Source organism: Apodemus sylvaticus, chromosome 10 (genome assembly GCF_947179515.1).
Source record: "Apodemus sylvaticus chromosome 10, mApoSyl1.1, whole genome shotgun sequence".
NCBI classification, from domain to species: Eukaryota; Metazoa; Chordata; class Mammalia; order Rodentia; family Muridae; genus Apodemus; species Apodemus sylvaticus.
This window is the reverse complement of record NC_067481.1, coordinates 109536718-109561482: the sequence shown is the minus strand read 5'-3', so window position 1 is coordinate 109561482 and position 24765 is coordinate 109536718. Positions and strand designations below refer to the sequence as shown.

At 43.0% G+C, this 24765-nt stretch overlaps 1 protein-coding gene across 3 annotated transcripts; it reads left to right on the top strand.

Moving 5' to 3' along the window:
- Nucleotides 1–7319: 7319 nt before the first annotated feature.
- On the top strand, nt 7320–22614 carry LOC127695021 (zinc finger protein 551-like). Of its 3 annotated transcripts, XR_007979889.1 has the most exons (5): nt 7320–7679; nt 8226–8264; nt 10862–10985; nt 17204–21795; nt 22454–22614. XR_007979889.1 is itself a non-coding variant. In XM_052196878.1 (4 exons), exons 1-4 carry the CDS (start codon nt 7587–7589, stop codon nt 19036–19038), a joined length of 2091 nt encoding a protein of 696 aa, XP_052052838.1. In that variant the 5' UTR covers nt 7320–7586; the 3' UTR covers nt 19039–21958. The 3 variants fall into 3 exon arrangements, 2 of the variants coding, with proteins under 2 accessions (XP_052052838.1, XP_052052839.1); XM_052196878.1 differs by lacking the exon at nt 22454–22614 and having other exon boundaries at nt 17204–21958; XM_052196879.1 differs by lacking the exons at nt 7320–7679; nt 8226–8264; nt 22454–22614 and adding an exon at nt 9875–9935 and having other exon boundaries at nt 17204–21958.
- Nucleotides 22615–24765: the final 2151 nt, after the last annotated feature.

Below are 24765 nucleotides of genomic sequence, written 5' to 3'. Positions count from 1 at the left end.
AGATATACACCAGCTCAGGGTGGGCCTGATCCACACAGGGTGTTTCAGGCCATGCAGAGCCACATTTTGAGAACCTGTCTCATCATAAGCAATTCCAACTCAAATCAGTAATAGAAGAACACCAATCTAAGATATAATGATTTTCCTGAAAATTAAAATTAGGATCCATCAAAACAAGAATTGTATCTCTTTTTGTAACAAAAATTTGTTTAAAAATTAATGATATTGCATTATAATAAGTTAAATAACTCATATTAAATTTTGGAAAACACAAAAATCTAGATAAAATTACAGGTGCAGTAAATGAAGAAAATGCTAAAAGTTGAAATGCTTCAAACAGATACACAAATGTTTCTATCGAGGCTCTATCAATTTGGTCACATGATAGAGCCACAGGTAATGTATGTACAGATTGTAATTCATCATGCCCCAGAATCCTGCACATTTCTTCGTGAAGTTTCAATGACATTCTTATTACATTTTTGAAAAGGTGTCTTTACTTGGACCATGTAGGTCTTTGGAAGTTTCTATTCTAATGGGATCAGTTGTGTCGTTAGATTCATCTTACTTAGCAGAGCAGGAAGAAAGAAACAGGGCATGTGTGGATGGGTGGCTTTTACAGAAAATGTTCAGCACAAATCCAGCTAAGAATAGTATGCTCCCACAGGCTTAAAAATCTCATGTCATTCCTGGCACACTTTCAAGTTGAACAAAGTAGACCATTTAAACCCAGTAGTTCCTGGCTAATTCTGGACAATGGTTAGAGCCTATTTTTAAACAAGTTTGTATATTCATGCTATGCCTTAAAGATTTTTAGAGAAAAAAAATCTATCAGAAAAGGAGGGGGCAGTTAACCAAGCCATATTCACTGGGGCAGTAGCCACCTCAGTCACACTCAGAGCGGGAGCACTGGGGGTCATTTCATCCCTGAGAAAAAGACTTGACACACCCTGTGGTCGTCCTGCCGTGAAGTGATTATCATTTACCCTTCAGTGCAGTGACAGTGTTCTACATGGAGACTAGAAATCATCTCAGAGAAACACCTGCACTGTGTTCAAATTCCTGAAAGCATTAGAGCATTAGTGACAGTTCAGGCCCAGGCAGGGGATACAGAGAAAACCACCATCTGAGATGGCTCAGAACACCAGGCAGAACTGGTGAGGTATATGAAGGCACTGAAGTCTAGGAAGTGGGAACAAGCTTGGCTGTGAATCTTGTCACCTTGTGGTCTTTACTACTCATGTGTGATTATTTGTCAGTCCTGAGAAGTTTATATCATTCAGACCTAAAAGAGGGAAGGTGGAGTGGGGTGGGCAGCCGTGAGCTGCTAGGTCTGACTGTGTTTGTAGACAAGGGTTGGGCTGATCTGACTCTCAGAAGTGAATTTGGGAAAACTACCATTCACAGACGTTAGTGTGCATTGCATGATATTCATAGTGTATGGGATGCACCATGAAATGGGGGAGGGGGCACAGAAATGGCTTAATGGGTGAAAGCATTGCTGCCAGGCCCTATCGCTTGAGTTTTATCCCCCATGATTGACAGTTTGGAAAGGAAAACATGACTCCTCATATTGTTCCTTGGCCTCACACATATTGTAGGTGTATACATGTGTATGTACACACACATACACACACACATACACATGTGCACACACATACAAGTGCACACAGGCACACACACAAACTGATTAAATGAATAAGGCAATCAATAAATGTAATTTTAGAATTAAAAGTAGATTGGCAAAGAGTTGCTCCTATCTTGTTAATATTATAGCCAAGCATATAAAAAAACTAATATGATGCAGGATAGGAAGTGATTTACAGAAGAGACTTGTGCCAGACTGTGGGAGTGGGTGAGGAAAAAATAAAGGAAGACTTCCACTAAAACTGCATGGTAAGGAGGCATCTCTTTGGCCAGCAGATATTTCAAACAAAACTTAAAAAGCTTAAAATTGTATATGAAAAAGCTTACCCATATGCATGAAAAGAGTTACAAAAATGGAATCATATTTGTGGCTACTCCCAGTAATATGAATATTACTCACACGTAATATTCATGCGAGTCATACATATCTCAACACATAAGATTACACAATGATTTGTCTCCCTCTATTTATTGGTTACAATGAATATAGCTGCTATTAACAGATGTATACAACTTTTATGAAATACCCATTTGATATTATCTAAATGTTTCGGTCCTCTCAAAATGCAGATGTTGAAATTGAAGCCCAGATGTCCCTCAATGGAGGAATGGATACAGAAAATGTGGTATATTTACACAATGGAATACTACTCAGCAATTAAAAACAATGAATTCATGAAATTTTTAGGCAAATGGTTGGAACTGGAAAATATCATCCTAAGTGAGGTAACCCAATCACAAAAGAATACACATGGAATGCAATCACTGATAAGTGGATATTAATTAGCCCAGAAGCTCTGAATACTCAAGACACAATTAGCATATCAAATGATTTCCAAGAAGAAGGAATGAGAGGGCCCTGGTCCTGGAAAGGCTTAATCCAGCAATGTAGGGGAGTACCAGGACAGAGAAGTGGGAGGGAGGTGATTGGGGGATGTGTGGAAAGAAGAGGACTTATAGGACTTATGGGGAGGGGGGAACCAGGAAAGGGGAAAGCATTTGGAATGCAAACAAAGAATATAGAAAATAAATTAAAAAAAAAAAGAAATTGAAAACCCAATTTAATGATGGGGACATGTTTTAAGATATACACCATTTAATGATTTCATTACTATGAATGAGTGAATGTGGTAGCATGCTAAAAATGCATGGGATTCTCACCCAACATGGCCTTTGGGTGTGAAGACCCAGTGAACCATGCAGCTTCTGCTGGTGAAATGCAGCAGGTTGATTTGCAATAAACTTCTTAGATAAATGGAAGTATTTATTCAAATAACAAGGTAAGTACAGTCAACGCATCAGCAAGCAAAATAGTCATTTGGTTATCATAATCAAATATTATCTGTCACATACCAGATGCATAGCTTTTATGAACCTGTTAGTGCACTAGGTTTTTATACCAACATCTCCCAAAGCCACAAACCATCTTTTCAATATGCGGTGCTTAGCACACCACTAGGTGAGAGCAATCTTTCAATATCTTTATAATCTCATGAGAATGTTGCTGTGCCTTCAGCGTGTCAGTCCCAAGGTGTCATTATGTGGAATAGAATTAATGGCCTCATAGAAGAGAATAAGAGTTAGAATATGACTTTACCTCATGGGGACACATCCAGAAAGTGCTATCTATAAGCAATAGACTCTCACCAAGCATGGAACCTACCAACAATTTGACTTGACTTTATACATATATGAAATAATAATAATTAGAGAAGTCATGAGTTAGAGAGAGGGGGAGGGAAGGAGGGAGAGAAAGAAAGAATGAGAGAGAGAGAGATGAAGGAAGAACAGGCAGGACTACAAATGATGTAAATGTAGTGCTCATATATGAAATTCTCCCAAAAAAATAAAAATAAAAATTCTTAAATGAGGAGAAATGTTCATCTCCTTAGCAGAGACTAAGAGGCTAAGTGTGTATGATATTAAATCATCTACTTTGTCTGCTAACAGTTCTTGTGGGGATTCTCTCTCAGAGAATGGTACAATGAACTTCAGACATACCCACTAACAATGCATCTTATCCTAATCTTATCACAGGGCTATGAATCTGTCCTTTTTGGCTAAGCTGTACACACACACACACACACACACACACACACACACACACACACACATATATATATATATATATATACATATACATACATACATATACATACATAGTATAGATACATGTATGCATGTATATAAGTGTAGGGGTATATATGTGTATATTATGTATATATATGTGTGTGTGTGTGTGTGTGTGTGTGCATGTGCGTGCACGTGTGTATGTTTGAAAGGTTGTATGTAAGGAAGTGCCTCACAAACATGCCTGGTGGCTGTTGGTGCTGTGAACTAAACATTGGTCCTCACTAAGAGAAGCAAGTGCTCTTAACCACTGAACCATTTTCCTGGTCCCTGCACTTGTCTTCTGGAATACAGTTACTTATATCATAATCTCGTAATTTCCAAAGGACAACTACGTGCCTGGTTTTTTGCAAAGACTTATAATGTCGTATTTAATGAGTGGAATTATTTAGTTCTAAAAGTCAAAACCAGGCAATAATTTAATATCCTGATGGGCCTGTCATAGTTTCTTCTGTGGAGAGGTTCAGAAAAAGTTGTACTATGTAATGCAGAAACATTTCCAAGGCTGGAGACATCAGGAATATATTTTAATTTCCTAAGAGTGTCTTAAGATGTTACGCCTCATAAGAATATTCTGAGTTGGGAGGTGATGGTGCACGCCTTTATTCCCAGCACTCAAGAAGCAGAGATGGGTGCATCTCTGTGAGTTTGAGGCCAGGGTGGTCTACAAAGCTAGTTCCAAGACAGCCAAGGCTACACAGAGAGACTCTGTCTTGCAAATGTGAAAAAAGAAAAAAAATATTCTGGTGGCAGATCAAGAGGGACGTGAGGGAGAGGGGGTCAAAAATTCTGTACAAATAATGTCATTTTGGAGAATTATGCATTTTCTATCTGCTTTTCACTGTGGATGTGGTGTGTGTGTGTGTGTGTGTGTGTGTGTGTGTGTGTGTGTGTGTGTGTGTGTGTGTTTCAGGTTGAATCATATTATGGAATTGGTGACAAGATCTCAGATCTCGTTGAGGGGACTGGGAATCTGACTGAAACTTAGCTTAAGACCTTTGCCAGTGGTGGAGTAGCTTGAATGCCTGTTTTGCTATATCTGAATCCAGCCTTCAGATGACTGTTGCAACATAGTTTTCTAAATGAACACACTTGTCTGTGTAAGCAAACAGGCTTTAGAACTTATAGATGCTTCTGCTATACTCAAAATGTCCTGGAAGTTTGGGTTCTAAAAAGTTGAACCAAACTCTCAGAGCACTAAAGTCCCTGGGTTTTTTTCTTCTTTTTTTTCTTTTTTTAATTTTTTCTAACCTTTTGTGAAAGAGTGTTTGCTTACGTGTGTGTGTGTGTGTGTGTGTGTGTGTGTGTGTGTGTGTGTGTGTGTGTGTTCCATGTGTGTGCAGGTGCCTGAGGAGACCAGGAGGTGTTAGATTTCCTGGAACTTCAGTTACAGGTGGTTGTGAACTGCCATTTGGGTACTGAAAACTGAATCCAGTCCTGTACAAGAACAACAAATGCCCTTAACTACTGGGCTAGCTCTTCAGGCCCAAAGATAAATATTTTAAATAATTATTACATTTATTTTTTTAAACCAGGAATTAAATTGTGTAAGTATAGCCTAAAGAGTATTTCATCGGGAATTTATAACTAGGCCACACCTGGTGATGAATTCCATTTTTTAAGAAAAAATGTAACGGGTATGGGTATATGTGTATCTGTGAATTGTTTGTAGGGCTGGTCCCTGCAGAGGTCAGAAGAGAGTCAGATCCTTTGGAACTGAGGTTACAGAAAGCTGTGCGCTACCGTATAGGTTTGTGGAACTGAACCTGGCTATTCTGCAAGAACAACCAGTGCTCTTCACTGATGACCCAGCTATCTAGCTCAGATCCCAGATATTAGGTCTCAAACCTGAAAGAAATAGCTAACTGAGGTGCCTATTTAACATTAGCTAAGTGGAGGGCCCACCGGGTTCTTCCTTAGCCCCCACCTGTTGCAGGGGATGACTTTCCAGCTCAGGAGCTGGGCTGCCCTGCCTCCAGATGCCCTTTACTCTATAATCCAGCCATTTTGTTACATGACCTGTTTTTCTACCCTGTCTCTCCCTATCTCTCCCCGTCTCTCCCCATCTCTCCCCGTCTCTCCCCGTCTCTCCCCGTCACTCCCCGTCACTCCCCGTCACTCCCCGTCACTCCCCGTCTCTCCCCGTCTCTCCCCGTCTCTCCCCGTCTCTCCCCGTCTCTCCCCGTCTCTCCCCGTCTCTCCCCATCTCTCCCCATCTCTCCCCATCTCTCCCCATCTCTTCCCATCTCTCCCCATCTCTCCCCATCTCTCCCTATCTCTCCCCATCTCTCCCCGTCTCTCCCCGTCTCTCCCCGTCTCTCCCCGTCTCTCCCCGTCTCTCCCCGTCTCTCCCCATCTCTCCCCATCTCTCCCCATCTCTCCCCATCTCTCCCTATCTCTCCCCAACTCTCCTCTCTCTTAGCATGGCCTTGCTCACTCTGGACTCTGTCTGGCTTTGCTCTCCTCATCTCTACGACAAACCTCCTCCACCATATCTAGGAGCAAGGCATATCTATTTTTTAATTTTGTAAAATTTTCTTTCAGCAGTATCTTGACATTTTTGTGTTTGGGGCAAACGGAAGACACAGTGAGTATATAAATTTTTAAGGCAACTGCTTCTTTGGATGTTGAACAAGAAATATTATGTGGAAAGTATAAAATTGGATCTATGCGTTGGGCACACTCACTAGAAGATAGGCAGGAGAGCGGTGGTCTGTGGGAGCAAAAGGCAAGGATGTCCCTGTAGCTGCCTCTCTAGGACAGGCTAAACATTCTCATCTTCCATATAATGTACCCAAGCAACACTGTTTTTGTCTTGTCGTTAACTGAACATACAGAGAGTTACAAATTTTGTTGCCAATGCTTTTGACTGAAAGCATTTGAGCAGCAATAAAAATGTATATTATAGCCTAGACAACAGTTGTCACACGCATGTATGTATGTGTACGAGCACAGGTACAGGGTACAGGCACGGGTATGGGTATGCGTGCGTGATGTACACACACACACACACACACACACACACACAATGGGTAAGGGGTTGTTAAAGGCACATAGGTGAGCCAAAAATACCTGAAACACCATAAAGTCTCATGAGAACTGCATCATGGAGTCCCTGAATGCATATAATGCATATATAAATATACAGATACAGATATACAGGCACACATATGGCTCCTAAACTGCTATATGGAATACGTTTATTTGAATTGTTTTCTTTGTAGCCTCTTGATGTACAACGAACTTCATGGTGTCTGAAATAAGATACCATCACAGAGGTTATCACAGAGGTTAACAGATCCCAGAAACACTGGAATAGCTTTATTTGAGTATCTTTCTCTCGCCAGAAAGCTGTAGTCACAAACTCACATCAGCATGCCTGTTTTCTTTTAAACTAAGTTCACAGGGGTCAGGTTTGGAGGCAGGGTACTTGCCTGGGGAGCGATGGAAACTACATTTCCCAGGATGCAATACGCGAGACGATGGGGGAGTTGAGCCAATGGAAATTCGGCATTTATTTTTATTTCTATTTTTTGGTTTGTGTGTGTGTGTGTGTGTGCGTGTGTGTGTGTGTGTGTGTGTGTGTGTGTGTGTGTGTGTGTGTGTGTGTGTGTGTGCACGGTCGCGCGCGTGCGGTTCGTGTGTCTGGAGCTGGACTTCCAGCGTGGTCTTCTTGGAGGTCGTTTAGCCGTTTCTGGGGTTTGTTGACCTAACTGGAAGCTCCGGCGAGGTGGGTCGTTCGGGTGGCAGAGCGCTTAGAGCTGCTCCGCAGTACAGAGGCCCTGTGGAGGCCCAGCGACTCCGCCCACATGCTCCGAGCCAGGCCTAGGGAAGAGACCTCGGTGACCTTGCATCCTCTGCAGAATCCAATGGCTGTGACCACTCACAGGAACCTGGCCCAGGTAAGTGCTGCATCCTGCGGTTCCCACCCGAGCGCTAGAGCCCCGGGAGAGGCCCCACCATGATCCCGAAGCTCCTAGTTGGTGCCCCTGGCAGGAGGCACCTGTGTGCTGGGGTTTGTGAGTGTTGCAGAGATGACTGACGCCTGGAAGGGCGGCTAGGCAGGGAAGATATGGAGTCCTGGTATCCAAGTGTTTGTAGAAGCAGTTGTGAGGTCGATTTGCATCTGAGGAATTTGAGTTTAATTCTTCGGACACCGAGAGCCACTTGAGAATTGTGAACAGAGAGCCTGTTCGGAAATAGTATTCTAAATTTTCCTGAAGTACTCAGAGGAAGGACAAACAGGAGGAGGAGACATGAGGGGCAGGAGAGAGTAGTGCCACAGGTCTGGCAGCTCTCCGGTGAGGTTCAGAATTGTGGACCACTGCATAGACAGAGTTGTAGTCATCCCAGACCTTCAAACCCCAAGGTGATCAGGGTCACTGTGTGACTGGAGCCTGTGAAGACGCCTGCGGCTGCTAGATTCTAACAGCCTCCTCCTTTTCCAGGGTTCCCTGACTTCAGAACCAGTTACAGAGCTTGGCCTGGTAAGTAGATCCTGCCTTCACCCTCATGCCACCCATACAATTTTGGGGTTAGTGGTTCTTGGTCTGTATCTCAGTGCACCCTAGGAGCCCTGGGCATCGCAGGCTTGAACAGGTTAGGTACCTAACCCAGAGATGTATAGGCTGTGCATTGTATGAAATTGTTGGCAAGTGTGAACAGAAGTGTAGAAGGTTGCTTCTCTCAAAGAAGTGTGTGCCAGTATGTGCCTATGCCTGAAGGGGAGACTGAGTTACTTAGGCATGTGCAGAATGATCTTCCTTCTCCTTGGAATAAAGATCAGTGAGGTGAAGGCGTCAGACCCCAAATTATAGGCATTACCTGGCTTCCACTGGTGATTGTTGGTGGGTGTCTTAGTTAGGGTTTTATTGCAGTGAAGAGACCCCATGACTCTGGCAACTCTGAGAAAGGAAACGTTTAATTGGAGCTGGCTTATAGTTCCAGAGGTTTAGTCTGTTGTAGAAATATTTAATCTCAATCAGGGGTTTTGCACCGCCTTTGATAATTTGGTTCCTGGATAAAAGACAGACAACTTTTATTATTATAATAAGGCCTAATCAGCACTAGAGCTGGGCAGATATCTATCCTCTGTGCTATTAGAATCTGTTTCTCCATCAATAACCCCAAGGTATAATTTGCCACGGTCCACCTGGGCAGCTCTTAACTTCGGTTTGCCAGCCCTCGTGGCTGTGCTTTCGTGATTCACCTACCCCATGGTGGCTTCCTCTTCTCTTCACCATCGTCTCTCTCTGTGTGTTTTTGCTCAGACCTCAAGCCTGAGAACCCCAAACCTGGCCTTTGTCTCTTCTGCCCAGCCATTGGCTGTCAGTATCTTTATTTAGTCAAGGAGAAATGTCATGTTGTATGTCTGTGTGGGTTCCCTGTGGGCAGCCAGGCCGTGGGCGTCAGTGTTTAGCATCACGATACATAGTAAATGACCAAACCTCAACATTAGTTCATCAGTGTCCTGGTGGGAAGCGTGGCAGTGTGCATGCAGGCATCGTGCTGGAAGAGCTGACAGGTTTACATCGCCATCTGCAGGGAGCAAAAGGAGACTGTATGTTGGACATAGCTTAAGCATTGGAGACCTCAAAGCCCGCCCCCATGGTGACACACTTCCTCTAACAAGGCCACACCTCCTAACAGTGCTACTCTCTCAGGGTCAAGTATTCAAACACATGAGTCTATGGGGGGCAAACCTATTCAAAACACCACAGTGGGTGAGGTTGACCCAAAGAGTAGCATCAGCTAGGATAGCATCATCACAGGGTTGGGGCTGCTTTGCAGTGGGGTCTGTGAGAGGTTGGGGAATTCCCTAAGAACTCTCTGGATCCTATGTGTTGAGTAACCAATGGGTAGGCCAGGGGGCTGCTTTCAGTGTGTAGCTATGGTTATATGAGAACAAATATAGAGAAGTGTGTGGAACAAAAAGGTCTAAGTTTTTGAGGTGGAAGTGCAAATTGATGATCTCAAGGTCTTGACATAGTAATGAAAGTTGCACATCCTTGTTTGGTTATATATGGGATGAAGGGTGGGCAGGACTACTGGGCAGTTCTGCAGCAGCTCTCCGTGTCAGGGCCAGAATTAGATGTAGCCTATCATCCTTCTATGTATTGGTGCTGCACACGAGTAGTGAGTGAAAGTGAGAGCCCAGGGTAAGTGGTACTCAGGCCTGTATTTCCTCATGGGCAGATAGGATTAGATGGGAGATGGGCATGACATTGGAGTCTTTGGAAGGAAATGGATCATAAACTTTTTTTCCCTGTCATTCAAGGCCATGTAATCCTGAGGGTGTGGCTGTGGGAATGTAATCGTACAAGAAAAGTACGATTCAGAGTGCTGTGTGTGGGACTAGGGAGATGGTGCAGTGGGCAGAAGTACTTGCTTTTCTTGGATGAGGGCCTGAGTTCAGATTTCCAGCACCTGGGCCCTGTGGACCCTGTCTGTAACCTCAGCATTGGGGTTGAGGGTCAGAAGCAGAGACAGGAAGATCCCTGGAGGTCACTGGCTAGCCAGTCTGGCTAATCTGGTGAGGTCCAGTTTTATTGAGAAGGCATATCTTACCAAATAAGGTAGCAAACAATTGAATATGACACCCAACATTGACCTCTTGGATGCACAAATGTGCAGAGGTAGGGTGAACTAATTGCCCCAGGAGCAGTAAGTTAGGAATCATAGGATAAAGAGGTGAGCCCATATTCCTTGGGTCTGGAAGATTTTTAGCGTCTTCAGGGTTATTGTCTGACAAGACAAAATTTAAGTTAGCCTATCTTCTCTCTAGCCATTTTTCTTCCTAACCAGTATCTGTGATAAGTCACAGCATTGATAAGAAGGGGGTAGTAGCCTTCATCCTAGGCCTTGAGGTTATATTTTATCTTTCTGTCTATCTTCCTGTGTTTCCATGGAAGGGTACAATATCAATGGGCAGAGAATGGGCTTCAGTGGGTGAGTGTCTCCTATGATATGGGATGGAGAATATGGAGAGCAAGAGGTGTGTATTGGGGCAGCAGAATTGGAGTGCTTCGAATTAGAGTGCTGAAAGAGAAGCTGATTATACGCTAAATTGTTTCCATTGTGATAGGATGTTTCCTTTGAGGATGTGGCCATTCACTTCTCCCAGGAAGAGTGGGTGCTCCTTGATAAGGCCCAGAGGCTCCTGTACTGCAGTGTGATGCTGGAAAACTTGGCACTTGTGGCATCTCTGGGTAAGGTCCTCGCATGGCTCCCAGTGTCCAGAGTGGCGTCTACCTTTATTTTTACCCAAGAGTGATTGCTATCTTAGGAGTCATAACAAATCTCAAACTTTCTCTTCAGCATCCTATGCATTGGTTTCTGCCTATTTTCTGTAGTTGTCATTTCTTTCTTCTTTTTTTCTCATTGGAGACAGTGTCTCTTTATATATCCCCTGATGTCTTGGAACTCACAATGTAGACCAGGCTGGTCTTGAACTTACCAAGATCTGCCTTCCTCTGCCTCCCCAATGCTAGAATTAAAGGCATGCACCAGGCTTAGTTGTCATTTCTTTATGGCTGCTTTTGTGAAGAATTGCCAGTGTTGTCATATGCATTCTCTCTCTCTCTCTCTCTCTCTCTCTCTCTCTCTCTCTCTCTCTCTGAATATTTGCATTTCTCCATGTGTTTGGAGATGCAGGAAAGGTCTTGATTGTTTCGTAGAGTTGATAAGTCACGTTGTCTTAAAGGAGACCAGGCCTTGCAGTAGGCACCTAGGGAAGGGCATGTTCACATGGTATCAGAAGACAGCAGAGTGCCCTCAGTGTTTTAGTAAGGGTACAACCCATATCTCACTTCTACCTTTACTCCACATTTAAAACTTTGGCATCTTGTAATTGCACCTGCAAGTTTTGGTTCTTGGCTACCTTGATGCTCTGTTGTGTTCTTAGTTTTTGTAACTGCCCACAGTTACATCAAACGGGTCACCTGGAAGGAAAGCTGGAGATGAAATACAATGGGTTTGTGAAACAAATAAGGAGCCAAGACAAGTTTTCTGATCAAGGCTCAATGTTTTAATGGGGGGGGGGCTCCAAATATAAAGGCGGGGAAAACCCTTCCCCCAAAGACTAGAACTGCAGAACCGGTTTGGTTGCTCAACAGGTGGCTAGTGTCTCAGGAAACTGCAGGTCCTTGAAGAACAATGGGCTAGACCTCCACCCTAGGTGGGAAGTAGTGGCGAGCACCGAGGTCTGAAATTCCCACTGGAAGGCTGGGGGGAGGGCACAATTCCTCCCTAATTATTAGTTTTAAGATGAGAAGGTAACAACCTGGTGGATAGTGGTAACAAGGGAGAGGAAGCATTGACCTGGCCCTCCTAAATCCTTTATGGTGTCTTTTGTGGAGGACAGTGGTTGTTATTCTAAGAAATGCCTTTAGACACCAACCTCTGTGCAACCAGGTTTGCTTCACAGGGGTCTCAGAAGCAGAAAACATGGTCCTCCCCTTGCAGTGCTTTGCCGGGCACCTCCCACTGGTGCCCTTGCCCGCTTGTAAGCAGACATACATAGATCTGAGTTCTATGTAGCTCCAGGAGGATGTCCACTTACAGTGGGCTCATCAAGACCACGGTCTGCTAAGTCGAGTAGGATGATAATATACTTGTATAGGTTTTGATGCTAGGGAGTCGATTTGTTGTCAAACACCCTGCACGTGTCTTTGAGCTTTTCCCTGATTATAGTGACTACTCATTGTAAATTTTAGAAGTAACACATCTATTGATACTTATCATGGCATTTGAGATGACTTACTTCTAAACTCTGGACCAGCTCTCCAATAATTTGAATGGTATAAAGAGCATCAACTTGTTATTATCAATGTTATTGACAGATCTATCCAGGTGTGGTTCAAAATACAGTTCAAACTTAAGATCTATGAAAGGTTAATAAGGCTATGTAGAACTTATGAAGGCATTAAAATCTGGCCTGCCTACTCCATACAAAATTATTATGGATTCAGAAGGTTGTGTTTTGCTTTGCATCCTGATAATTGTAAAACATTTATTGGCTAAGACATTGCTCTAAGCTTACCACAGGAGGACTTAAGCCTCTGTTCTCAAGTGGATTCAGATTAACTGGCAAAAGACAAATAACTTTACAGATAGTAGATCTTGGACAGTTTAATTTTGCTTCTACCATTGTAGCCAATAAACTTGTGAAAAAGTGGCAGCAGGCCTACACTAGCACAGCTCTTTTTAACTTTTATCACTCTTGAAATTATCTTAATTAAAAAATATGGGTAAAATGTTCTATAAATGTCTATTAAATCCACTTGGTCCATGACTTCTGTTAGTTCCACTATGTCTCTGTTTAGTTTGTGTTTCTCTGATCTGTCCATTGATGAGAGTGGGGTGTTGAAGTCACCCACAATTATTGTGTGAGGTGCAATATATGCTTTGAGGTTTAGTAAAGTTTCTTTTACAAATGTGGGTGCCCTTGCAATTAGATCATAGATGTTCAGAATTGAGAGTTCTTCTTGGGAGATTTTTTCTTTGATGAGTATGAAGTGTCCTTCAGTATCTTTTTTGATGACTTTTGGCTGAAAGTCAAGTTTATCCAATATTAGAATGCCTATGCCAGCTTGTTTCCTGGGACCATTTGCTTGAAAAATTGTTTTCCAGTCTTTTACAATGAGGTAGTATTTGTCTTTGACACTGAGGTGCATTTCCTGTATGCAGAAAAATGCTGGGTCCTGTTTATGTATCTAGTCTATTAGTCTATGTCTTTTTATTGGGGAAATTGAGTCCATTGATGTTAAGAGATATTAAGAAATAGTGATTGTTGCTTCCTGTATGTTATTTTTATGTTTGTGTGGTTTTCTTCTTTTGGGTTTGTAGAAAGAAGATTACTTTCTTGCTTTTTCTAGGGTGTAGTTTCCCTTCTTATGTTGGCATTTCCATCTATTATCCTTTGTGGGGCTGGATTTGTAGAAAGATATTGTGCAAATCTGATTTTATCATGGAATATCTTGGTTTCTCTATAGTGATTGAGAGTTTTGCTGGGTATCATAGTCTGGGTTCACATTTGTGTTCTCTTTGGGTCTGTATGAGATCTGTACAGTATCTTCTAGCTTTCATGGTCTCTGGTGAGAAGTCTGGTGTAATTCTGATATGTCTGCCTTTATAAGTTACTTGCCCTTATTCCCTTACTGCTTTTAATATTCTTTCTTTGTTTAGTGCATTTGGTGTTTTGATTATTATGTGATGGAGGACTTTCTGTTCTGGTCCAGTCTTTTTGGAGTTCTGTAGGCTTCTTGTATATTCATGGGCATCTCTCTCTTTAGATTAGGGAAGATTTCTTCTACAATTTTGTTGAAGATATTTACTAGCCCTTTAAGTTGTAAATCTTCACTCTCATCTATGCCTTTAATCCTTAGGTTTGACTTTCTCATTGTGTCCTGTATTTCCTAGATGCTTTGGGTTACAAGCTTTTTGCATTTTCTTTGAATGTTGAGTCAATGTTTTCTATGGAATCTTCAGCATCCGAGACTCTTCTATCTCTTGTATTCTGTTGTTGATGCTTGTGTCTCTGACTCCTGATTTCTTTCCAAGGTTTTCTATCCCTTTGTGATTTCTTTATTGTTGCTACTTCCATTTTTAGCCCCTGGATCCTTTTGTTCAGTTCCTTCACTTGTTTGTGTTTTCCTGAAATTCTTTAAGGGATTTTTGTGTTTCCTCTTTAAGGGCTTCTACTTGTTGACCCATGTTCTCCTGTATTTCTTTAAGGGAGTTATTTATTTCCTTCTTGAAGTCATCTATCAGCATCATGAGATGAGATTTTAAATCCAACTCTTGCTTTTCTTGTGTGTTGGGGCATCCGGGACTTGCTGTGTTGAGAGAACTGGGTTCTGATGTTGCCTTGTGGCCTTGGTTTCTGTTGGTAGGGTTCTTGTGCTTGCTTTTCACCTTCTGGTTATTTCTCCTGTTAGTTGGTCTCACCTGACCGGCTGGTGCTTGTCCCTCCTGTGGGCCTGTAAGGCTGTGTCCCTACTCCTGGGAGACCAACTATCTCTGGCAGGGTCTGCGCACAGAAGGCTGTGGGGTGCCTGACATGCAAATGGTGACCAAAGACTCCTGTCCAGCTGCCCCACTAATCGTATGTCCTGTGTTCTCTTAGCTGTTCCCCTCCAGAGAGATATTGGAGAGAAAGTGGAGCACTTAACCTCCATGCTCAGAAGTGGAGGCACTGCTGGGAGATCACTCTCTCCCTGTGGGCTGTGCACAGAAGGCTGTGGAGTGCCTGGCTCTCTGGGGCAAATGGCAACAAAAGGCCAAATCGATCCATTCTTATCTCCTTGTACAAAGCTCAACTGCAAGTGGATCAAGGACCTGCAGATTATACCAGACACACTGAAACTAAAAGAAAAGAAACTGGGGAAGACCCTTGAGGACATGGGCACAGGGGAACATTTCCTGAACAGAACACCAATAGCTTATGCTCTAAGATCAAGAATTGACAAATGGGAATTCATAAAATTACAAAGTTTCTGTAAGGCAAAGGACACTGTTAAAAGGACAAAACAGTAACCATCAAATTGGGAAAAGATCTTTACCAACCCCACATCCAACAGAGGGTTAATATCCAATATACACAAAGAACTAAAGAGGTTAAACTCCAGAGAAACAAATAACACTATTAAAAAATGGTATACAGAGCTAAACAGAGAATTTTCAACTGAGGAATATGGAATGGCTGAGAAGCACCTAAAGAAATGTTCAGCATCCTTAGTCATCAGGGAAATGCAAATCAAAACAACCCTGAGATTTCACCTCACCTCAGTCAGAATGGCTAAGATCAAAAACTCAGGAGAAAGCAGGTGTTGACAAGGATGTGGAGAAAGAGGAACACTCCTCCACTGCTGGTGGGATTGCAAGATGGTACAACCACTCTGGAAATCAGTTTGGCGGTTCCTCAGGATATTGGGCATAATACTACCAGAGGACTCTGCTATACCATACCTGGGCAAATACCCAGAAAATCCTTCAGCATGTAATAAGGACACATACTCTGCTATGATCATAGCAGCCCTATTTACAATAGCCAGAAGCTGGAAAGAACCCAGATATCCCTCGACGGAGGAATGGATACAGAAAATGTGGTACATTTATACAATGGAGAACTACTCAGCTATTAATAACAGTGAATTTATGAAATTCTTAGGCAAATGGGTGGAACTGAAAATATCCTGAGTGAGGTAACCCAATCACAAAAGAACACATATGGTATGCACTCACTGATAAGTGTATATTATCCCAGAAGCTTGGAATTCCCAAGACACAATTCACTGATCAAATGAAGCTCAAGAATAAGGAAGATCAAAGTATGGATACTCTGGTTCTTCTTAGAAAGGGGAACAAAATATCCACAGAAGGAGATACAGAGACAAAGGGTGGAGCAGAGTCTGAGGGAAAGACCATGCAGAGACTGCCCCACCTAGTGATCCATCCCATATACAGTTACCAAACCCAGACACTGTTATTGATGCCCACAAGTACTTGCTAACTGGAGCCGGATATAGCTGTCACCTGGGAGGCTCTGCTAGTGCATGACAAATACAGAGGGGGACACTCTCAGTCTGCCATTGAAGTGAGCACAGGGTCCCCAATAGAGGAGCTAGAGAAAGGACCCAAGTAGCTGAAGGGGTTTGCAGTGTTGTACGAGGAACAACAATATGAGCCACCCAGTACTCCCAGAGATTCCAGGGACAAAATCCATCAACCAAAGAGTTCGCATGGAGAGACCCATGGATCCAAATACATAGGCAGCAGAGGATGGCCTTGTTGGACATCAAAGGGAGGAGAGGCCCTTGGTCCTGGGGAGGCTTGATGCCACAGTGTAGGGGAATATCAGGACAGGGAAGCAGGAGGGGGGTTGATTGGGGAACAGTGGGAGGGGAGATGGGTTATGGGATTTTCAGGGGGGGACCAGGAAAGGAGACAACATCTGAAATGTAATAAAGAATATATCTGATAAAAAATCCTTGATCACTAGCTTCATCTGGGGACTTCAGCTCAGTGTAGACACATCCCCAATAGACGCATCCTGGTGAAGGCTATTGGCTGAGGAATTGCTTGGAGAGCCTGCTGGTGTTTTCCTGCACCTTATTCCCATGTGTTTTGTCTGGTGTAATAAACCCATTCTGTATTTGAAAACAGCTCCCTTAGTATGTCTGCAACTCATTTGTTCTTAGAACATTCCAGTGCTTTCATTGCCTCTTCTCCATTATTTTTTCTGTGATAATCCCTTGTCTATGTAGCACAGGCTAATCTCAGACTTATTGGCCCCTTTGCGTCAGATCCCCAAGTATTTAGAATAAGGTATGTTGTTGTTTTTTGTGTCTAGCTTACCTTTGTGATGTGCGTTTCCCTCTCTAGGATTATTTCATTAGCATGTCAACATGTATTTTTCTGATTTCAGGTTCCTGTTCTGGAATGGGGGGTGAAGACATAACTTGTATGCATAATGTGCCTGCAGAAGGGGTGGTGTGTGAGACAAGGCCATCTCCTGAGGAGAGTCATCTTGAGATACGTGCTTCAGCTTTAGAAGACGTTTTGCCTCAGACTGAGTTCCTGAGCACATACCCCATGCAGACATTGTGCTTGAGCAGAACAGGTTCAAGTTTTAATGAAGAGAATAACTGTCGCTGGAGGAGTTACAGTGGAGTAAAGTCCTATGAAGGGGATCCTCACAGGACTTCCGCTGTGCCAAGCTACAGATCCCATGTGTTGACCAGGCCATTCATCTGTGGGAAGGATGGGGAGGAGGCCGTCTCCTCCACAGGCTGTGGTCAACAGCAGGCTGCTTGCAGTAGTGAACAGCCCTCCACAGCCTGTCTTCAGCAGCAGGCCACTTGTAGAAGCGAACAGCTTTACAGCAGTGGTGAGTATGGGGAAGTGCTTTTGAATGGAGAGAGGTATTGTAAGGATGGGGAATGCCAAAAAGGTTCAAGCTGCAAACATGCCCCTGCTCAGTGTCCCAGTACCTCCTCTGAGAAAAGGCCGGCTGAGAATAGCAAGTATGAGAAAGCCTTCTCCTGCAATTACAAACGTGCTCAGCACCAGGACAGTCACTCCGGACAGAGGACCCATGAGCACTGTCAACATGAGAAGTCCTTCAGCAAAAAGTGCCGTCTCAATACACGAGACAGAATTCATCCTCAAGAAAGGCCCTATAAATGTACTGAATGTGGAAAAGCCTTTATCTATAAATCTGAACTCATTTACCATCAGAGACATCACACTGGTAGAGTACATTATGAGTGTGTGGAATGTAGAAAATCCTTCACGTACAAATCCAATCTCACCGAACACCAGAGAATCCACACTGGAGAAAGGCCTTATCAATGCGAACAATGTGGAAAATCCTTTAGACAAAACTCTAGCCTCTTTAGACACCACAGAATTCATACTGGAGAAAGGCCGTACAAGTGCTATGAATGTGGGAAATCCTTCAGACAGATCTTTAATCTCATCAGACACAGGCGAGTCCACACTGGAGAAATGCCTCACCAATGTGGTGATTGTGGGAAAGCCTTTAGCTGCAAAACTGAACTCACTCAACACGAGCGAATTCACAGTGGAGAAAAGCCGTATGAGTGTAGTGATTGTGGAAAATACTTCAGGCAGTTCCCCAACCTCATTCGACACCGGAGAGTGCACACTGGTGACAGGCCTTATAAGTGCAGTGAATGTGAGAAATCCTTCAGTCGCAAATTCATCCTCATCCAGCACCAAAGAGTTCACACTGGAGAAAGGCCTCACAAATGTGGGGAATGTGATGCATCCTTCACCCGAAAATCTGACCTCCTCCAGCACCAGAGAATCCACAGTGGCACGCGACCTTATGAGTGTGAAGAATGTGGGAAGTCATTCAGACAATGTTCTAGCCTCATCCAGCACCGGAGAGTTCATACCGGAGAGAAGCCTTATGAGTGTGTCGAATGTGGGAAAGCCTTTAGTCAGAGTGCTAGCCTCATTCAACACCAGAGACTGCACACTGGAGAAAAACCTTATGAGTGTAGTGAATGTGGGAAGTCCTTTAGCCAGAGTGCTAGCCTGATTCAACACCAGAGAAGCCACAGTGGAGAAAAGCCTTATGAATGTAGTGAATGTGGCAAACCTTTCACCCATAAGTCTGACCTGATTCAGCACCAAAGGGTTCATACCGGAGAAAGACCTTATGAGTGCCATGACTGTGAGAAATCCTTTAGCCGTAGATCGAATCTTGTCAGACACCAGCGAGTTCACACCTAAGAAGACTCTTTATCTTGTACGAATTGTGCTGCTAAGGGTGTTCTTTATTGTGTCTAGGGGAGGCGTACACAGGTGGAAAGTGCATAAAGATTTATGCCTGCCCCTGATTGGACAGAGGTTGGAAGTGTGCAGCCTTGTGAGTTTTGCCTTTACAAGCAACTGACTAATAATTTGTGGCCATTCTCTGGGAATCCCAGGTATGGATCTGGCCGGTGTACATCATCCTGACCAGTATTTAATACTTCTTTCAGATTCGGCTCAAAAGTAGAAAAGTGCTGTTTAACAGGTGTAGTAACACTGGAGAAGACTCACAGCCTTCTCTGAGTTCAGAGATTATTTATCTGGGCTTCGGAAGTGGAAGTTACTTCAAATATGTGGGAAACTTTGAGAAGACTCATTACAGTTTTTAGATGCCCAGGGCCATGTTCTGATTTATGTCATTCGCAGTATCTGTGATAGAAACCCTGTCACTCTTACCACTTAGAAGATTATGAGTCTGATTATCCCTGCTAAGTGCATAGAGGTACAGACCTCTCTGCTCTGCTCTGGCTTTAGCCTTGAAGACCCTTTTCCTTTTTAGGGCAGCAATCTTATTTAGAAAGTGTGGTCTGAGTTGTACTTTCAACTTTTCTAGGAAAGATCACCTTGTTCAGGACAGGTTTTGTTCTCACACTGCTCTGATTATTTCCAGGCTGGAACTCACCAACTTGTGAAATACTTGCTGCATATTACTCTGGCCTAACTTTTGAAAAGGGAGTTTGTTTATGCTCCTTTGATCTGGAAGGTTCTGTGCATTCTGTGGCATGACTTGTCAGGTGACCTGTGATGTCAGCATGGAGGGTGGACCAATTCCATAGATATCTCCACTTTGTTTTAGAAGGTATGGTAGAGCTGCAGGAAGCAGCTGCGTGGAGTATTAGTCTAATTTTCATGGCTGCTCCTGCCCTCACAGGAAAGACTGTTGGGTTTTGGGTTCCTGACTTACTGAAGGTCCTATGATTTTGGGGAGGCAAGAAGTCTTCATGAAGAGGAGTGTTATGACAACCCCAGGTATTCCCGCGCCGCCTGAACAATTGGATTCACTTTCCACCGGGATGTCACATAATTCCTAGCGTTGTTGAAGGTAATCTCTTCAGCAAGGTTTGCAATGGAGCCATTTGCTATGTGTGAAGCAGTGCATAGGGTAGTGATTGGGACAGGGACTGAGTTAATGGATATGAAAATAATCCTGCATTTCTTTATTGTGCGTATGTGTGGCTTGGCGTACATGGACTGTGGTTCACGTGTGGCGGTCAGAAGGCAGCTTTTGGAGTTGATTCTAGTCTACCATGTAGGCTCCGAGATTGGATCGAGGTCATCAGGCTCTTGGCAAATGTTTTAATCTGCTGAGCTATCTCTCTGACCCTGGAACGTGCTTCTGTTAAAACTTCACCCATAGATGTTCCAGTGATTTTGTGTGAGTTGACAAATACACAAGATCTTTATAGCTATTTCCTGTGGCTGTGAGCTTTTGTCAGAGAAAACACTGAGATGATTTTTGTGGATTCCTCTGTCCCTCTGGCTCTGGCATTGGCAGAGCCGTACAGTCAGAAAAACAAGGGGAGGAAGGTGATTCTGTGAGGTGGGGTATAATTCTGACTTGTCATTTGAAGGGCAGTAACTTTTATTACTTACCAAGATTGTCTGTCAGTAGAGCTGTGACTCTCAGATTCTCAGAAGACAGATGATAGAATCCACACCAGGTTGTGAAAAGTTTTGAGAACAGCAGGATATCTAGGTATACTGTTTTGTGCTACTTTTTACAGCATTATTTATGTATCGTCTGGATGATTGATACTTCAAGGGCATAGCATGGCACTGTGGCATATGCCTAGAGTTCCAATTTCTAGAAAAGGCTGAGGAATGAGGAGTTCATGAGCCCAGGAGTTTGTGGCTCAGTGGGGGCAACATAGCATGACTACCTAAAAACAACAGGTCAATTTGGTAAAGTCTTGAAATCATTACAGTTATGAAAATGAATTTGCCTCTCATCTGTATATTTACAACATGCCCCTTTATATTTTCTACCTCTCCTGGAAACCAGTGATTTTTGTTTTTAATTTAAACTTTATTTTTAGATGTATGGGCATTTTCTCTGCATGAATATATATGTGCCTAGTGCTTGGGGAGGCCAGAAGAGGGAGAAGGATCTCCTGGCACTGGAGTTACAGATAGCTGTGGGCAACCATGTGGGTACTGGGAACTGAGTCCATGTTCCTAGTGGTCTTAACTGCTAAGCCATCTCTTTAGACCCTGCTTTGCCTTAAACAACAGATTAGTTTACATCATTTAGAATTTTAAATTATTGCCATCGAAACATATATGCATATATATATATATATATATATGTTGTATAATTATTTGAAGATTCAACAGTGATGCTCATATAAAAAGTTGTTACTGTTGCTGAATAGTGTTTTGTATGTATCAACTACTGCTTGTTTATCTATTAATTTATTTAGAATTTTTTGTAGACTTTTCATATGACAACTAAAGCTGCTGTGAATATGTCAGAGTCTTTATATAGCTATGCATTTTAAGCACCTTGTGTTAATGACCCAAATTGTAATACAGGAGTTACAGGTGAACATTTTAAGGACAGTTTAGGCAATGCCAGCTGTGATGCTTGCCCCGTCTTGCATTCTCACCAGCAGAACATAAAAGTGGCTGTTCCTCTCCACTCTGGCGTATTCATCATGTAAGATATCGCCCCACTTGGTGAGTCTACTGTGGCATTTCACTGTGTGTTTAATGTATTTCCTTAAGAATTCGAAATAAAACACTTTTTTTCATGTGCTTAATTGCCACTTATATATCTTTAAAAAATGACTATTCATGTATTTTCTTATTTTCCTTCAGTGAAATTATTATTATTATTATTATTATTATTATTCATTATGTTAAGACCATGTCTCTCTATGTAGTCCTGGCTATTCTGGAGTGTGCTACGTATACTGGGTTGGACTAGAACTCTCAGAGATTCTCCTGCCTCTGCCTCCGTTTCCCAAGTGCTGAAATTAAAGCCTCGTGACACCAAGCCAAGCCCAGATCCAGATAGGACAGTGTAACAACAAAGATACAGATTTTGCTCATGGTTTAGCATTACGAATGGTATTTTGTCATGTAGAACAATTGCTTTTGAATACTGGAAAAATTTTTCTTTAAAGTTTTTGTTATATGTACAGTGAAATGCCTATGTTGACCATAGATAAGTTTAACATACATTTTAAACAGGCCACCCATCGGTTTCTTAAGTTAAAACTATATTAAGCTCAGGTTTGTGGCCTTTCCCAGTTTCCTTCTGTCAGTTCTGCTGAGATGTCCATGCAGTCTGAGAGAGTGTGTAGTAACAACTTTTTGTGACTTCTGTTTCCAGCATATTGACTGAATTGCTGCAGATGGCCCCAAGATACAGGTATTAATTAAACATAGTGATTAGGAGTGGTAGATATTAAAACAATTGTGATATAATTTATTAGACCTGTGTACCTTTAAAACATTTTTTGTTGTCTTTACATGTCTATATCCCCAAAGCAAGTGTCCTTCCTGCTTTTTTAATATAGGATTTTCAGTGCATCCAATTACTGATAAAATGACTATTTCTTTAAAAATAATTAAAAATTGGTTAACTCCTTACTTGTATATAGTGCGGTATGGACTCATCCTCCCAGCTGTCGTCGTGCCTTCTCATTCTTCCTCCTCTTGATGATCTCCTTCCTCCCAGCTAGTCATCCTCCTGATTGTATATGTGGCATGCACGTGTGTGTGTGTGTGTGTGTGTGTGTGTGTGTGATCTCCTTCCTCCCAGCTAGTCATCCTCCTGATTGTATATGTGGCATGCACGTGTATGTGTGTGTGTGTGTGTGTGTGAGTGATCTCCTTCCTCCCAGCTAGTCATCCTCCTGATTGTATATGTGGCATGCGTGTGTGTGTGTGTGTGTGTGTGTGTGTGTGTGTGTGTGATCTCCTTCTTCCCAGCTAGTCATCCTCCTGATTGTATATGTGGCATGCACGTGTGTGTGTGTGTGTGTGTGTGTGTGCGCGCGTGTGCGTGTGTGATCTCCTTCTTCCCAGCTAGTCATCCTCCTGATTATATATGTGGCATGCACGTGTGTATGTGTGTGTGTGTGTGTGTGTGTGTGTGAGAGAGAGAGAGAGAGAGAGAGAGAGAGAGAGAGAGAGAGAGAGAGAGAGATCTCCTTCTTCCCATCTAGTCATCCTCCTGATTTGGAGTCCATATGTGGCATGCACATGTGTGTGTGTGTGTGTGTGTGTGTGTGTGTGTGTGTGTGTGATCTCCTTCCCATCTAGTCATCCTCCTGATTTGGAGTGTATATGTGGCATGCACGTGTGTGTGTGTGTGTGTGTGTGTGTGTGTGTGTGTTTGTGTCTGCCTGTGTTCATGTATTCAGAGGCCACAGCAGGAAGTTGAGTGTCCTCTGGCATTCTCCTTAGTCTTTGAGACAAGATCTCTTATTGCATATAATGTCTTGATTGTATTTGCTTGCCACTCCCCTTAATTCTTCCCAAATTTTCCCTCTACCTTTCTACCCTTTCCCAGTTTCCATTTTCCCACTTTTCTCTCACTATCTTTGCCTGTCTGTCTCCCGTAAGCCCCTGTCCAATTAGTCTCCCATATGTGCATGGGTGTGGGGCCACCCACAGGAGTATGAGCAACTTATCATGGTCCATATTAAAGAAAATGAACTCTTCCTTATCCATTAACTATCGGTAGCTCCTCAGCTAGAAGCTCATGAACCCTTCTGTTCTTCCTTTTGGAAGGTCTACTGGCTTGATTCCCCTGTCTGCAGGCCTTGGGAAGACAACATTAGCTTTTGTGTTCAAGAGTGGAACAGCCCTGTCATGTATAGAAGACACTGAAAACTTCTGAGCTCACAGGGATGACAAGATGGCTTAGCAGTTAAAAGTGCTTGCTGCTTTTGTAGAACACCGGGGATTGGCTCCTAACACCAGGGTCAGACAGCTGAAGGGGAGAAAAGGAAAATTAGCAAGGGTCACCTTCCCCTATGCCATCTGCATCGCAGACTTCTAACTTCACACATTTTGTTATTGTTCCTCTTGTTGTTGGACTTTTGTGCCTCCTGCATAAATCCCTATAATATTTGGCCTAGTCCAGGGATCAGAAAGTTTTCTTCCCACCTCCTCGTAATTGCTTCCTTGGATTTGGTCATGTAATTTGTACATGTTTCTACTGACATCTAATTAGGGCAACAATGTTTAAAAGTGTTTTTAGCCCTTTGCTGTCATAGACCTAGAGTAGCCATGAAAATCTCTGGTCCAGTGAGGAGGAATCCAGAGAATAATAAAGCTATAAATTAGGAAGTAGAGTCTCACCACCACCACAGGACCGATTAAACCCACAGCCCTGTTCATCTCCACGGCATCACAGGACATATAGGTGGGTGACCCTTGCTAATTTTCCTTTTTTCCCCTTCATCTATTGTTTTTCCTTTTTTGTGCTTTTCTTCTCTCTCTTAAAGAGATTACCTTATTTTTAATCATGTGTTTGTTGGTGGACGTGTGCTGTATGAGTGCACGAGCCTGCGGGGTCCAGAACAAGATATTGAATACCTGGAGGTAGAGTCACAGATGGCTGTGACTCACCTAATGTGGGTACTGGAACTGAACTCAGTTCCTCTGCAAGAGCAGTACGCACTCTTAACTGCT